At 42.2% G+C, this 15565-nt stretch overlaps 1 protein-coding gene across 2 annotated transcripts in view; it reads right to left on the bottom strand.

Moving 5' to 3' along the window:
• The window catches only part of WARS2 (tryptophanyl tRNA synthetase 2, mitochondrial), a 32456-nt gene extending 17102 nt beyond the window's left edge, over positions 1–15354 (bottom strand). The window contains exon 1 of one of the 2 annotated variants that reach the window (XM_083593858.1): positions 15286–15354. In XM_083593858.1, coding sequence (XP_083449984.1) covers positions 15286–15330 — 45 coding nt within the window. In that variant the 5' untranslated portion in view covers positions 15331–15354. Of the gene's footprint in view, positions 1–5187; positions 5273–15285 lie in introns of those variants that run through there. The other variant, XM_083593859.1, reaches the window with a different exon arrangement.
• Between the last annotated feature and the right edge of the window lie 211 nt (positions 15355–15565).

Below are 15565 nucleotides of genomic sequence, written 5' to 3'. Positions count from 1 at the left end.
TGCCAGAATGTTTCTTGGATATTCACCATCTCTCTTATTCCCACGGGAGACAAATATTCTTGTTGACTCAAGAAGGAAACTCTAAAGTATGGCTATCCAAACAGTTACATTATTCAGTAAGGTGGGTTTTATATATATATATATATATATATATATATATATATATATATATAAAGCAAACCCAAACCCTGAGATATAACTTGGTATTCGTCTTTTTTAAGAATCCGCTTAAATCATCAATCATAAGTGGGCTCTGACAGACTGATCTCTAAAAAGGAAAGCAACTTTCTGGGTGGCCCATTTAACTTTACTTTCCGCTTTCGATTGTTAACCAAAGCTCATGTTCAAATGCAACACTTCTTCCAAGACTGTTTCTCCAAAAACAAAAGGGCTGCTACACAAAACTGCACCCAGTGTCATATTCACCTCCTCCGTAATGGATAGTAAAAAAAAATTCCCCACATTCGTCTAACATCATCACCCTGCTGTGTTGCATTCCCCATATGTGGCAGCCAATGTTGTGGAGTAGGAGTGAAAAAAAGCACAAATTATATCAGGACCGTATTTTTTCGTCTATAAGACGCCCCCCATGTATAAGACGCCCCCTATTTTGGGGGACTCAGATTTAAGAAAATCCACCCTCGACACTATCTGTGTATAAGACGCCTCCTAATTTTGGACATTTTTTTTTTTTTGCGGGGGGACGGGACCTAGTCTTATACACGGAAAAAGACGGTATTTTACTTGATGCTACGGAAAGAGGGTACCCTTTCTTCTGCTCATAATCCTACCCTTAAGAGATGCCTCTGGACACACCATCAAATTCGTATTTACTTTGTAAATGCAACAGATCCTATGCCATACCACCAGCAGCTTTTGAAACCCTCCCAGTTTCAGAAGTAATCTGCCATGCGGAGTAGTGGGCAGTTGCTGGAGCGGCTGTGGTTCAGCAGCAAAGCACACACACTTTGCATTCAGAAGACGCTGGGTTCAGTCCCAGATATCTCCAGTTAAAAGGGTCACAGAATCAAAGAGAGAAGAGGCAGGGAGAGACCCTCTGACAGAGACCCTGGATAGTCAGCAACAGTCAGAAGAGACATCGCTAAACTTGATGAATCAATAGCCTGACTCAGTAAAAGGCAGCTTTGTGTGGTAGACACATGCCCTCTTTCCTACCAGAAAAATGCTGGGTGTTATTTTTTGTTTTGTTTTATAAAGGGAAACCTGCTATATTGAAGAAAACAGTAAGGTTTCCTTAACATGCAGAACACTTGCAATTTGCTAATTAAAGGTGTAGATCGTGAAGGACAGATCGTGAAGCTGAGGCTCCAATACTTTGGCCACCTCATGAGAAGAGAAGACTCCCTGGAAAAGACCCTGATGTTGGGAAAGATGGAGGGCACAAGGAGAAGGAGATGACAGAGGACGAGATGGTTGGACAGTGTTCTTGAAGCTACCAGCATGAGGGAGGCAGTGGAAGACAGGAGTGCCCGGCGTGCTCTGGTCCAGGGGGTCACGAAGAGGCGGACACGACTGAACAACAAAACAACAACAACAATTAAAGGTGTAGTATGATGTGAAGCGGAAAAGGAGTGATCGCACTAAGTGCACAATCAAACACTACACCTCAAATACCGTGACCCATTATGGATACTTCAGCAATAACAAAAATATATTGCTTAGAGACAGTTCATAGAGAAACAACTGAAATGATTAAATGCCTGGAAACAACTAATTCTTTGTTGTTGTTGAGGGGGAAGAGAGATTGAAAGAATCACATATGCACAGTTTAGCTAAATTAGAACATTTGCTTTCTTCCATCCTAAGCTTGCCAGAGTCTGGTCTATTCCACTTCAAACACTCCAGCAACAATACCCTGTAATCAACTGGAAATAATTTTTATTAAAAATATTTTCCATGTGCGGATGTTTAAAGCTGGGAAGAGGTGAAGTTACTATTAGGGATTCTAACTGAGAATCTTATTTTCGCTATAACGTCCTCCAAATAACCATCACTATCTCGGCCCCGACTCTCTGCATCGGAGAAACAATTCACTCATTCAGTCATTAAGAGCTGTAGCAGAGAAAGCTCATAAGCCCAAGTAGGAACACGCATGATATTTACAATACATCTGTATCCAAGGTGCCTCATCTTCCCACAAACCCGCTATATCCTTTATAAAAATACTGAGCTCAAATTGGATGCGGATGAAGGAAATTACATATGCTCCAACACAGTACAACTGTACTGTTATCTGACTGCAGATAAAACTTTATAAGGATAAAAGAAAGCATAAGCTAAGAAATTACTTTGTTATATCCACAAAATGTTAACAAAATATTATGTCAGCAGATAATGAAAGCCTCTTAGAAAAATAAATGGCAGTGATAAAGCAGTGGGGGTTTTTTTATAGAGTAACCATTCATCAAACGGGAGCCAAGAGCTTGAATGACACACTGTCTGATTAACAGTGCAATCCTACACGTGTCTACTCAGATTTCTCTGCGTACTTTCAGGTGAGTGGGCATAAACTCCAGCCTCAGAGGTTCAAGTAGTGGAATTCAATAAACAGGTTGTGTATTTCAAAAAGAGCAATACCACATTAACTCCCAATGGTCAGAGTAGCTAGTGACAAAATTGATGGAACTGGATTCAAAACTTAACTTTAAATTACAAATACGGGTGGCACATTTTAAATATTAAAAGTGTTTGACACATGCTATAGCACGGGGGAGATAAAATGAATCATGCAGGAAAGAAATATAAACAGATTAACAAATCGCCCCATTGCAATTGTGTAATGAGGGGAATATAAGTGGTAGATTATTGATAGTTTTGGCAAAACGATGCAATAATGAAGTTTTTCCTTGTGCTGATGGTTTTTAAAATGCTTATAATGCTTCAGTTATTATTGCACAATATTTTTCTGGATTTGATACCTCATTAATAATAAAATACGAGTTGCACAAAGCGTTTCATTTCAACTTAAAATAATATTCATTAAAAATAAGAATTCTGAAATCATCGTGCTAAAAGCCACACTGCCCTGCTACAGGCTTCGCTCACTGTTTATTCACCCGGCAAGAGTCAGAAGGCAACATAGCAGGGAGTTCAGTCTGGTGTCATGAAATCATAGGGCTGGAATGTGCTTGACTGAAATGTTGAGGTCAGGACATCAGAGCCACATGCTCAAAAGATCTGGAGTTAGTAAAGGATTAAAAAGAGAGAGAAAGAGTATGTTTCTCAAGAGTTCCCAATGGGCAGAAATATAAGCCATAGGAGATGCCAACTCAGACTACAGCCATTCAGGAATTACCATTTCTGTCCAGAGAAAAAATCCCTTAGCATCACAGAATTCTGCATAGTACGGTTTTGTGACTAGTCTTAAAAGACCTCAACCTTTGCTGGAAACAGGGGCATAAGATCCTATATAAGAGCAACAGATTCATTATCTGAGTGCAGATCGTGATATGGGCAAAATGGCACCAGCCACCCACAAGATCAACAGGCTTGGGAAAACCTCAAAGGTTTGCAGAGGTACATATATGCAGAATAAAAGAACCCTAGAAGAGAGGGGAGAGATGCAAAAAACAGCCTACTGAGGAGGGTTGAGAATGCCTGGTAGGAATGGAAGGCTGACTGGAGGATGTGGAAAGGGAAATGGAAAACGAACGAATGGAAGAGAAATGTAATGGAGTATCATTAACGGTGGTCTGGCTGGCTGGCTGGAACCCTGACCACTCTGCACAACAATACAGTGGTCCCTCGGGTTACAGACGCTTCAGGTTACAGACTCCGCTAACCCAGACATAGTACCTCGGGTTAAGAACTTTGCTTCAGGATGAGAACAGAAATTGCGCCACAGTGGCACCGCAGCAGCGGGAGGCCCCATTAGCTAAAGTGGTACTTCAGGTTAAGAACAGTTTCAGGTTAAGAACTGACCTCCAGAACGAATTAAATTCTCAACCAGAGGTATCACTGTATTTTGTTGCAGGTTCCACTTGTATATGTTATGAGCTCCACAAGGTAATTCTGTAGAATGAGGAAAAGTGATTTCTAGAAGACACCAGTAAGCTTCACTTCCATTGTACGACAGTCCTCAGGTGTGGTGCGTCGGTTGTTTTTACTGGATGGTTTCCCAGTCCTTGTACTGGGCTTGCAACTCTGCTTTTTTAACTGGCTCAGCTTCCGAGCTATTAACAATCTAACACAGAAATTTGGCACCTGAAGTTCCCCCTCTATTTTTTCCACACGAAGAAAGCTTTGCCTGCTTACATTTTTGAATCACAGTAGATACAAGCACAGAAACAGGAGGGTGGAACAGGTGTCAACTACACTATTGCCTTTGCACATTTCTTATTTATTCACCTTTATAAGCAATATTAAAAAATGGTGTGGAATTTAGTTGGGAATAATCAAAAGATCTAACATACAGATTTCGAGAACCTTAGTATTACTAGGCAGCCATAGCAATATGGCCATTAACGTGCAGATTAAACAAATTGTTCCAATTTCTCCCCACCCCTTTTCGAAATCATGTTATGAAATACAGTTATGGCGCACTTGCTGCTAAGTGTCAAGTTAAGTCAGTGCTAGCTGGCTCTGAAGCCTTTTCTTTGGATGTGTTTGCACTTTGGAGTAGAAGATTCCAGTTTACAGATCTACCCATCTGTTTAAAGAGAGCAGGTAAGGAAACGATGAGGTTGCAAAGCTAATTTTAAATACAGGTGTGTTTGTGTGTGCACGCTCCTATGTATGGAAGCGAGCAGGAGAGAGAGAGAAAGAACGCAGGAAGAGAGGAGCGGATCGCTGCTGACATGTGCGACAAGAAAGATTGATGGTTTCCCTCTCTAGTTTTCCCCACTGCGAAGGCACACAGGGGGTGGGGAAGGGGACGAAGAAGCTGCTGCGCCAGCGACAAAGCAAGCTGCTCCGCTTATACCACTTGAGCCCTGATTAATGAGGCGGCAGCAACTCAGGAAATGGAGAAGGATCATACTTAGACTTCCCCCTTATTGTTACTTAGCTATAATTTGAGCCACAGAGTTCCACATGTTTTTAGTTGGTTTGCTAGTTATGAATTTCCAAATCAGTCAGACAAAGAGAAACTGCCGGGAGACCGAAGGAAAGAGCGTGTTTGGGGGGCGGGGGAGAGAAAGAGAGAGAAACCTGTGTGCAAACTCTTACCTTGAACTGAAGACTATGAAGTCTGGATGTGCTAGCAGACATAGGGGTTGTAAGCCAGTGCTACTCAGAGCAGACCCACTGAAATGAACGAATGCAAGTTAGTTGTGTCCATGCATTTCAATGGGCCTTCTCTGAGTAGAACTAGGTTTGGATGCAGCCTGCAGCTCAAGTAAATCACGCACACAAGCTCAGCATATATTATACCTGAGAATAAGGCTGCAATCTTAACTCCACTTACCCATTGAATTCAATAGGACTGACATAGAAGGTTAGGATTGCACGGTAAGTCAATGGGACTTACTTTTGAGTAGATTTCTTTAGGACTGCATTGTTAAATCTATTTAAACTTGTCAGTTAACTGCATCAAATACCCATTAGCACTATTAAGTCAGGGAAATAATAATAGAAATAATATTTGTAACATTTATATTTTTTTTTTTTTTTAAATAATTTTTATTACGTTTCTTTTCATAATTTTGACAATTCAATACAATACAGAAAAACCCAAATACAAGAAACAATTTTTGATTTTTTTAACAAAAAAGAAAACCATTGGACTTCCCCACACCTTCCAGATCTGCGTTCTTTGTAGTAGCAATATCAGCAATTTGTTACCTTATTTCAAACCTTGTTGGAACTTTCCATTATTATGTACCCATATTCAGTATATTGTATCTTAACTTTGTTACCTTTTAAAATAAACATAAAATGTTTGATTCACATTGACTTCTTTTCTCATTTGTCATTAATTTTACCATTTGCTTAATCATATTTGCTAAAGCGTAACCTTTCCAAAAACATGCACTGTCTTAAAGTTCATACAGCTTATAGTATTTTTGCAAATAGTCTTTAAATTTTTTCCAATCCGCCTCGACTGATTCTTCATCCAAATCTCGGATTCTGCCGGTCATTTCAGCTAGTTCCATATAGTCCATCAACTGCGTCTGCCATTCCTCCAACGTGGGTAAATCTTGTGTCTTCCAATTCTTTGCGATGAGTATTCTTGCTGCTGTGGTAGCATACATAAACAAAGTTCTATCTTTCTTTGACACTTTCTGGTCTACCATGCCCAGCAGGAAGGCCTCTGGTTTCTTGGGAAAGGTATACTTAAATACCTTTTTCAGTTCATTGTAAATCATTTCCCAGAAGGCCTTCACTTTTGGGCAGGTCCACCAGAGATGAAAAAATGTCCCTTCTGCCTCCTTACATTTCCAACATTTGTTATCAGATAGGTGATATATCTTAGCTAGTTTGACTGGGGTCATGTACCACCGGTATAACATTTTCATAATATTTTCTTTCAGGGCACTACATGCCGTGAATTTTATCCCGTTGTTCCATAACCTTTCCCAGTCTTCAAACATAATGTTATGTCCGACATCCTGTGCCCATTTTATCATGGCAGATTTAACTGTCTCATCCTGTGTATTCCACTTAAGCAGCAAGTTATACATTCTCGATAATACCTTAGTTTTTGGTTCTAGCAATTCTGTCTCCAATTTTGATTTTTCCACTTGGAAACCAACTTTTTTATCCAATTTAAAAACCTCTTGAATTTGGGCATAGTGTAACCAATCTCGCACCTTATTTTTTAGTTTATCCTGACTCTGCAGTTTCCAGTTGTCTCCAATTTTTTCAATTATTTCCCAATATTTCGGCCAATAGGCCTCCATATTGGGTCTTTTTCGAGCCTTGGCCTCCACTGGTGATAGCCACCTCGGGGTTTTACTCTCTAATAAGTCCTTATATTTCATCCAGACTGCAAAAATTGATTTTCTGACAATATGATTTTTGAACAGTTTATGAACCTTAACCTTGTCGTACCATAGATATGCATGCCAACCAAAAGCATTATCAAACCCTTCCAGATCCAGGACATCAGTGTTTTCTAACAAAAACCAATCTTTCAACCAGCAGAAGGCTGCAGATTCATAATATAACCTCAAGTCCGGCAGGGCAAACCCTCCTCTTTCTTTCGAGTCAGTTAGTATTTTAAACTTTATTCGAGGCTTTTTGCCCTGCCAGACAAACCCAGATATATCCTTCTGCCATTTTCCAAAACATTCCACTCTGTCCACGATCTGTAGGGTCTGAAACAAAAATAACATTTTCGGCAATACATTCATTTTTATAGCTGCTATTCGACCCAACAAGGAAAGTTTTAATCTTGACCAAATTTCTAAGTCCTTCTTAATTTCCGACCAACATTTTTCATAATTGTCTTTAAATAAGTTCAAATTTTTGGAAGACAAATAGATCCCTAGGTATTTCACCTTTTTAACCACATTTAATTCTGTTTCTCTCTGAAACCCCTCTGTTTCTGTAGATGTCAAGTTTTTGGCCAAAACCTTAGTCTTTTGTTTGTTCAACTTAAATCCTGCAACCCGACCAAACTCATGAATAAGTTCTAAAACTCTTTTTGTACTGGGTTCTGGCTCCTGTAATGTCAAAACTAAGTCATCTGCAAAAGCTTTCAGTTTATATTGTTTCACTCCGACCTTAATATTTGTAACATTTATAAAGCATTTGTATTCTTGCTTATTTTAAACCCTATTTTATACACAACCTCAACAGAAGCTCAGGGCAATTCACATATCACAGTGCAGTAGTTTAAACCCATGTAAAAAACACTTTATACAGATTGTGAAGACTGAGAGCAAAGAACAAGGAAAAGTGATACTAGATCAGCAACCTCCAATATTTCCCTGGCACCATTTCAAAATTTTACCATATGCTTAGGTAATATTCTCCCCCTCCTCTGCACATTCCTCCTTTTTTTCTCCTCTTTTCTCTTCTGCCCTTCTCTTCTAAACAAGCAAACAAATTAAAATAGTGGTGATACCATTGATAAGACCCAGCTTAAGAAGTGTGACCCATTTTGTGGGTTCCAACACACTAAAGGGGAATTCACAAAAATACATAAATCTCCTAATAGAGCCTAGAGAATCCTATCCCTGTATAAATATATAAAGCCTGTATCTGCATGCGGAGGATGCTCCAATTTCTTAACTCCCTTCATGTAAGATTTCCAGAAGCCATCAGCTGCCTGCAGTGGATAAAATGATTTTAAAAGGCACTTCAAAGTAAGTGGCGCTGAACTAAATGGGATTTTCTTCAGAGTGAACACGCGAAGGATTACACAGTAAATGGACATTTGGTTAAATTCAGAAACGCTGTACTTACGTCTATCTGTTTCTTACACATGCCTACAAACCACTTAAAATAATTTGGAAATTACAGCAAAATCTTCTACATGCACATCTTTAACAATGGTTTAAACTTCATCTATATCTGAAACTAGAAATACTGTTTGGAAGTGTAAACCAACTAAGTTTTAAGGAGGAAATATACTCCCTGGCAAGTTATTCTGAGAAATGTCTCAGAAGCTTTATTCACTTTTTCTGTACCCATTATTAAACATTTTCAAACTGCAGAATCAGTGACTTAAAGGTAGTGCAGAATGCAGCAACCACTTTTCAACAGGGTGATTCTCTGGAACAGGACACACTGTGTTCCTATTGCCATTCATGAACAATTCTGATTGTTTTAAACTATACTTTCTAGAACACTTTGGGACTTACCATTATAGCAAATAGGCCAACTGCTTGATGGTAGCCTCTGTACCACCAAGGTTTGACTAGCAAGGGCTTTCATTTTCAGTGACTTTGAAACTCCCTTCCCCAACAACATGTTTGACGAAGCCCAAATTTGAGCATTTTCCAGCAGGCATGCAAGCACAGAAACATCTGCTTGCCAGAGAAATCTAGGAAGTTATGCAAACAACGGGACACCAAACTTTATCAATATTTTATATATTTTTATTTTAGATCCTGGCAGCTGCTTCACAATGGAAGACAGAGGACTTCAACACCCTTTTGGCTTTACACATGGGTGTGAGAAAACACCAGAAATTTAATTTTCATTGATAGACATTTTGCTTTCAAGCCACTTGGTATGCTAAGAAAAAGGGATTTAGAGTGGGGAATACCAAACACTTTGGTACTGCGTCACTATAAACCCAGATGTTTCCTTGATATTTGTAGATGAGAAAACTAGCAATAAGTGTTTAGGACTAGGAGCGAAAGATTAGGCACACTTACATGGAATTAAGTCCTATAAAAATAAATGACTCATTTCTATGCACATTTATGTGGGATTAGGATGCAAGACGCTCACTGGAAGGACAGATCATGAAGCTGAGGCTGCAAGACTTTGGCCACCTCACAAGAAGAGAAGACTCCCTGGAAAAGACCCAGATGTTGGGAAAGATGGAGGGCACAAGGAGAAGGGGACGACAGAGGACGAGATGGTTGGATAGTGTTCTCGAAGCTACAAACATGAGTTTGACCCAACTGCGGGAGGCAGTGGAAGACAGGAGTGCCTGGCATGCTCTGGTCCAGGGGGTCACGAAGAGGTGGACACGACTAAACAACAACAACAACAGGATGCAAGACTACTAAAGGCTTTTGTTTGAATCTGCCAATCTCGAACCTGAACACTACTCCTTTCCTCCACTGCTGAAACCTTGTCCTATAAGTTCTGCGAGGAACATTTTTAACATAATGGCAACCTAATAGTTACTGCTAAGATACCGTCAGGGGCTGAAGCAGAGCAACTGCCTCCCTTATTTGACACATTCAACATTTCATGGATCTTTGAAGCCACTTTTGCTTTAACTGAGTTGTCTTCTGAAAATGCAGAAACTACCACCTGATTTTTGGCTGGCCCCATTTTGCTTCCAAAATGACAAGCATAACATGACTGAAGCTCAGTATTAAGAGAGACAGTGGATTGGGGTCCTGCAACTACAGGTGTGTCCAATGTGCTCCAAGCCCCTTAATAGGGATGCTCTTGTTCAGAAATTGACTGCTGCAAAAAAGGAACCTTGTAATTTAAGACTCATAGGGGTAGGAGGTTTCAGGAGTTTAGAGTGGGAGGATACTGCTATTTATTTTTCTACACCCCACCAAACAAACTCTTCCCCCAATGTGTTACGAAGTACCAGATGACTCATGTTCGTGACTGGCTGATATTCGTAAAACTTAGTACTTTATAGCACATGTAGCGGGTGTTTCTGGCAAATAAGAATACTGCTGAATACATACTGCTAAAACTACCACAAACAGGATGCAGGGAGAGGTTTTTTAAATCCTTGGTGCACAGATCCCTTTACTTGTAATTCTCACTTCAGAATCACTATACAGTGGTACCTCGGGTTACATACGCTTCAGGTTACATACGCTTCAGGTTACAGACTCCGCTAACCCAGAAATAGCGCTTCAGGTTAAGAACTTTGCTTCAGGGTGAGAACAGAAATCGTGCTCCGGCGGCGCAGTGGCAGCAGGAGGCCCCATTAGCTAAAGTGGTGCTTCTGGTTAAGAACAGTTTCAGGTTAAGTACGGACCTCCAGAACGAATTAAGTACTTAACCCGAGGTACCACTGTACTTACCAAAAGTTATTCTTTCTAATTCTTTCTCTTCCCCACCCGACAGGCCACAGGTCAGCTGCCCTCAATGTTCTGTAGGTCCTGGAAACTCATAAGCCCTTGTTAGGCCATTTCTAGGGTTTCTTTCTCTTTTCAAACTAATTCTGGGTACCTGGGGAGTCCCTTGACTGTGTTGAAACCGCTACCTTATCTTTTAGAGGATGCTTCACTCCCAAATTGACAGGCACCAAACTACTTGCTTCGTATCACAAGGAACAAATGAAGAATCACAGCAAAATATTACAGCGTATTCTAACCACAAAGAGGAGTGTTCCTGTTCAGGACACAGCCAACGTAGAGCAGAAACCTTGTTTGGCGCTCATACCTGCAATCCCAAAGATTGCAGTTAGGGATAATTAAGCCCCTTGTTTTTGCCAATATTGGACAAAATAGTCATATTTTTCTATATAAGTTTCAGTATGGTGTAAGAGGCCCCTCAGGGTATCTGCAAAGCTTTGGAACCAATGCCACCAACACCTTGCCCCTGAAATGCCCAATTTTGAAGCTTCCTGTCTGCTACCACCAGCAACAAAACAATAGGTAAAAGCTTGGTAGCTGGAGTGCAGCTGGGTTTCTGATCTCCACTCCAAAGACACTTCTCTGATAGAAAAGAGGCACTAATGAGCCATCCTAATACTCTCCAGTCATCCCTGGCATTGAGACTAATTAAAAACAGCACCATGTTGTTGTTGTTGTTGTTGTTGTTGTTGTTGTTGTTGTTGTTGTTAATTAATTAAATTTGTATACCAATTTTTTATTCAAAGGTCTCAAGGCAGTTCAGAGGATAAAAATGCAAGATAAAAACACAAAATTGGCTGATGTTGTTTGTGCAGTTTTTAAAAAGGCCAGGTGGCAATCTTGTAGCCTGTGTTTTGTGAGCCATTGAGAGATAGAGGACTTGGAGGAAAAGGGGAATGCTAGCAGTCTGTACTCAGGCAGCCACTAGCTGTTGAATGGACAAAAAGAAGAGAAAGGATGCTTAGGCATTTAGACTTACAGGCACCAAAGTTAGTTTTGCAAAGTCCCTTACGATGGGCTCTTTCTTGCAATGCTCTTAATGTTCTTTCACAGAATCATAGAATTGTAGAACTGGAAAGGACCACGAGGGTCATTTAGTCCAAACCCCTGCAATTTGCTTAGTAAGTCCAACCCCCGCACAACTGCACCCTTATATACAGGAGACACTTTGAACAGTCAGAAGGAACTGTTGTTACTGTTTACTTCCACTACCACCACCAATCTACCAAAAACTGTCAGGAATAAATTGCTAGCATCTGTCTGTTTCAAGAGACATTGGAGTGCACCTCTGGGGATGAACTCAAACCCCTGTGTTAGCATCACAAGCCTTGGCAGTGTTGTATTATGGAGGTACTGGGCTGCTCAGATGACAAAAGTGGCTGGGGAGCCGCCCAGAGTGGCTGGGGAAACCCAGCCAGATGGGCGGGGTATAAATAAATTATTATTATTATTAATATTATTATTATTATTATTATTATTATTATTGAGACCCTGATTACAAAATGAGGTTATCCACCTTTGAGCAGTTTTCTATTAACATAGATGTCTGTGAAACTCCGTTCCAACTACACATGGCTGAGGGCAGGGAGGAAGAGGGGGCCCTAACAGGAGACCAGAAGCCCCTCACGCAAAATAATAATAAAATCCTGTCAGCAGAGCATGAGGCTCTTAATGTCAGGGCCATGGGTTTGAGCCTCACCTTGGGCTAAAATATTCCTCCTGCATTGCAGGGGGTTGGGCCAGATGACCCCTCAGGGTCCATTCCAATGCTACAATTCTGTGATTCTACACAGTACATTAAAAAAGTAATGTACACAGTAAAAAAGCAGAGACATCACCTTGCCGACAAAGGTCCGTATAGTTAAAGCTATGGTTTTCCCAGTAGTGATGTATGGAAGTGAGAGCTGGACCATAAAGAAGGCTGATCGCAGAAGAATTGATGCTTTTGAATTCTGGTGCTGGAGGAGACTCTTGAGAGTCCCAGGACTGCAGGAAGATCAAACCTCTCCATTCTGAAGGAAATCAGCCCTGAGTGCTCACTGGAAGGACAGATCCTGAAGCCGAGGCTCCAAGACTTTGGCCACCTCATGAGAAGAGAAGACTCCCTGGAAAAGACCCTGGTGTTGGGAAAGATGGAGGGAGCAAGGAGAAGGGACGACAGAGGACAAGATGGTTGGACAGTGTTCTCGAAGCTACCAGCATGAGTTTGACCAAACTCTGGGAGGCAGTGGAAGACAGGAGTGCCTGGCGTGCTCTGGTCCATGGGGTCACAAAGAGTCGGTCACGACTAAACGACTAAACAACAACAACACACATTGTAATTATGGGGGAGGGGAGAGAGAACATCTTATTTTTCTCTGTACCATGTATACCACTTTACTACTTGCAAGCATGGAACCTGGGGGACCAGGGTTTGAATCCCCACTCAGCTATGAAGTTCACTGGATGACTCTGGGCCAGTCACCATCTCTTAGCTACCTAGCCTACCTCACAGGGTTGTTGTGAGTATTAAAAGGAATAGGAGAGCCATGTACGCCACCTTGAGCTCCCTGGAAGGAAAATGTGGTATAAAAATATTATACACACAGAGATAGAGGTACACACACTCTTTTTCATTTTCCACGTGACACAACCTTGATGGCAGAAAGTGAGGAGGAATTAAAGAACCTTTTAATGAGGGTGAAAGAGAGCGCAAAATATGGTCTGAAGCTCAACATCAAAAAAACAAAGATCATGGCCACTGGTCCCATCACCTCCTGGCAAATAGAAGGGGAAGAAATGGAGGCAGTGAGAGATTTTACTTTCTTGGGCTCCATGATCACTGCAGATGGTCACAGCAGTCACGAAATTAAAAGACGCCTGCTTCTTGGGAGAAAAGCAATGACAAACCTAGACAGCATCTTAAAAAGCAGAGACATCACCTTGCCAACAAAGGTCTGTATAGTTAAAGCTATGGTTTTCCCAATAGTGATGTACGGAAGTGAGAGCTGGACCATAAAGAAGGCTGATCGCCGAAGAATTGATGCTTTTGAATTATGGTGCTGGAGGAGACTCCTGAGAGTCCCATGGACTGCAAGAAGATCAAACCTATCCACTCTGAAGGAAACCAGCCCTGAGTGCTCACTGGAAGGACAGATCCTGAAGCTGAGGCTCCAAGACTTTGGCCACCTCATGAGAAGAGAAGACTCCCTGGAAAAGACCCTGATGTTGAGAAAGATAGAGGGCACAAGAAGAAGGGGACAACAGAGGACGAGATGGTGGGACAGTGTTCTCGAAGCTACCAGCATGAGTTTGACCAAGCTGCAGGAGGCAGTGGAAGACAGGAGTGCTTGCCGTGCTCTGGTCCAGGGGGTCACGAAGAGTTGGACACGACTAAACGACTAAACAACAACAAAGTCCATTGCTAACCATTTGCAATCTTTGTTTGTCACCTTTCTGAATTGTTTGTTCGCTTTATGTAACGGAAATAGTTTCATCACTGCTCTGCCCTAATTCCAGTTCATTTTATGAACAGGTTAAAAAGCAACAGTCTAAAGACAGCTCTATGGGGGACACAATGCCTTACTTCTCTCCTTTGTAAAAGCTCATATTTAATCTGGAAAGACGCAGGAACTGGAGGTCAAGGAAGAGAAGACCATGGTGTTCTAACCACTCATGATTTATTGTGTTGGATTTAAAAAAAAATGAAATTGTGGCGATTAGCAGAATCAGGACTGGATTGCTGGTTTCCCCTATTGAATAATATATTCAATATCACTTCTCAGCTCACGACCATCTCTTGCTCATGATAAGGTCTGAGTGCTCAAGTCTCCCAGTTTCATTGTCATACATCATTCAGTTTGTGGTTCCAAGCTGGGCTGATCATTGCCGAACCTCAGCTACTGAATGCTAATGATGTGGAAGGACGACACACTATACCTTTGACGGCTGCATTTGCTGATCTGATACGAAAGCTTAAATCCACACTGAGGTGACAGGTTCACTGTGCAACTGTGCAGTGTGGTGTAGTGGTTAGAGTGTCAGACTAGGACCTGGCGGATCATTGTTCAAATCCCCACTTGGCCATGAAGCTTACCGGGTGACCCTAGGCTGGTCCCTGCCTCTCAGCTAACCTACCGCACAGGGTTGCTGTTAGGGCTATTGGGTGGTTGCTCAAGAGCAATCAGGCAAGATGCCTCACTGGTCTGAGGACGAGATGGTTGGGCAGTGTTCTCGAAGCTACCAGCATGAGTTTGACCAAACTGCGGGAGGCAGCGGAAGACAGGAGTGCCTGGCGTGCTCTGGTCCAGGGGGTCACGAAGAGGCGGACACCACTAAACGACTAAACAACAACTATCCCACCCTGACTCTAAGGCGGCGACTCGCCCACTTTCGCCCCGCAAGCACCGCGGCCGCGTGGCGGGATTCGAATCCAGAACACCGTCCCCAGCGCCAATCGCACTTTCGCCACAGCGGCTCCCGGTGCCAGAAAACGCAGCCGTAGGGGCAGGACACGCGACAACTGCCCCTCGGCTCCCGCCTTTCGCTCCCTCCAAGAAGGGACCGCGACCCGGAGCGCCGTTTCTCCCTCTCTGCATTCCCTGAGCCCCGTTACCTGTATGAGGTGAAGCGCCCGGACGGAGGAACTGGGCGCCGCCATGTTGGAATGGTGGGGACGGTCACGTGACGCTGCGCGTGCGCACTAGGTCATTCATGCCTCCTCTTCTGCCCCCGCTTCCCCTCCCCCCGCCCCAGGCTGAGATTCTGCGACGCAGCAGGAATATTTCCGCCCTGCGGACCCTGAGATTAAAGAATCTCGTGCATCTGCCGACTAAGCTGCGCCATCAGTTTGGAAGGCTGACTGCCTTGGCCTCCATTTAAAAAAAAGAAAAGAT

The sequence above is a fragment of the Podarcis filfolensis genome (assembly GCF_964270895.1).
Source record: "Podarcis filfolensis genome assembly, chromosome: 17".
In the NCBI taxonomy this organism is placed as follows: domain Eukaryota; kingdom Metazoa; phylum Chordata; class Lepidosauria; order Squamata; family Lacertidae; genus Podarcis; species Podarcis filfolensis.
Note: the sequence above shows the minus strand (reverse complement) of the source record. Positions and strands in the feature narration are given on the sequence as shown.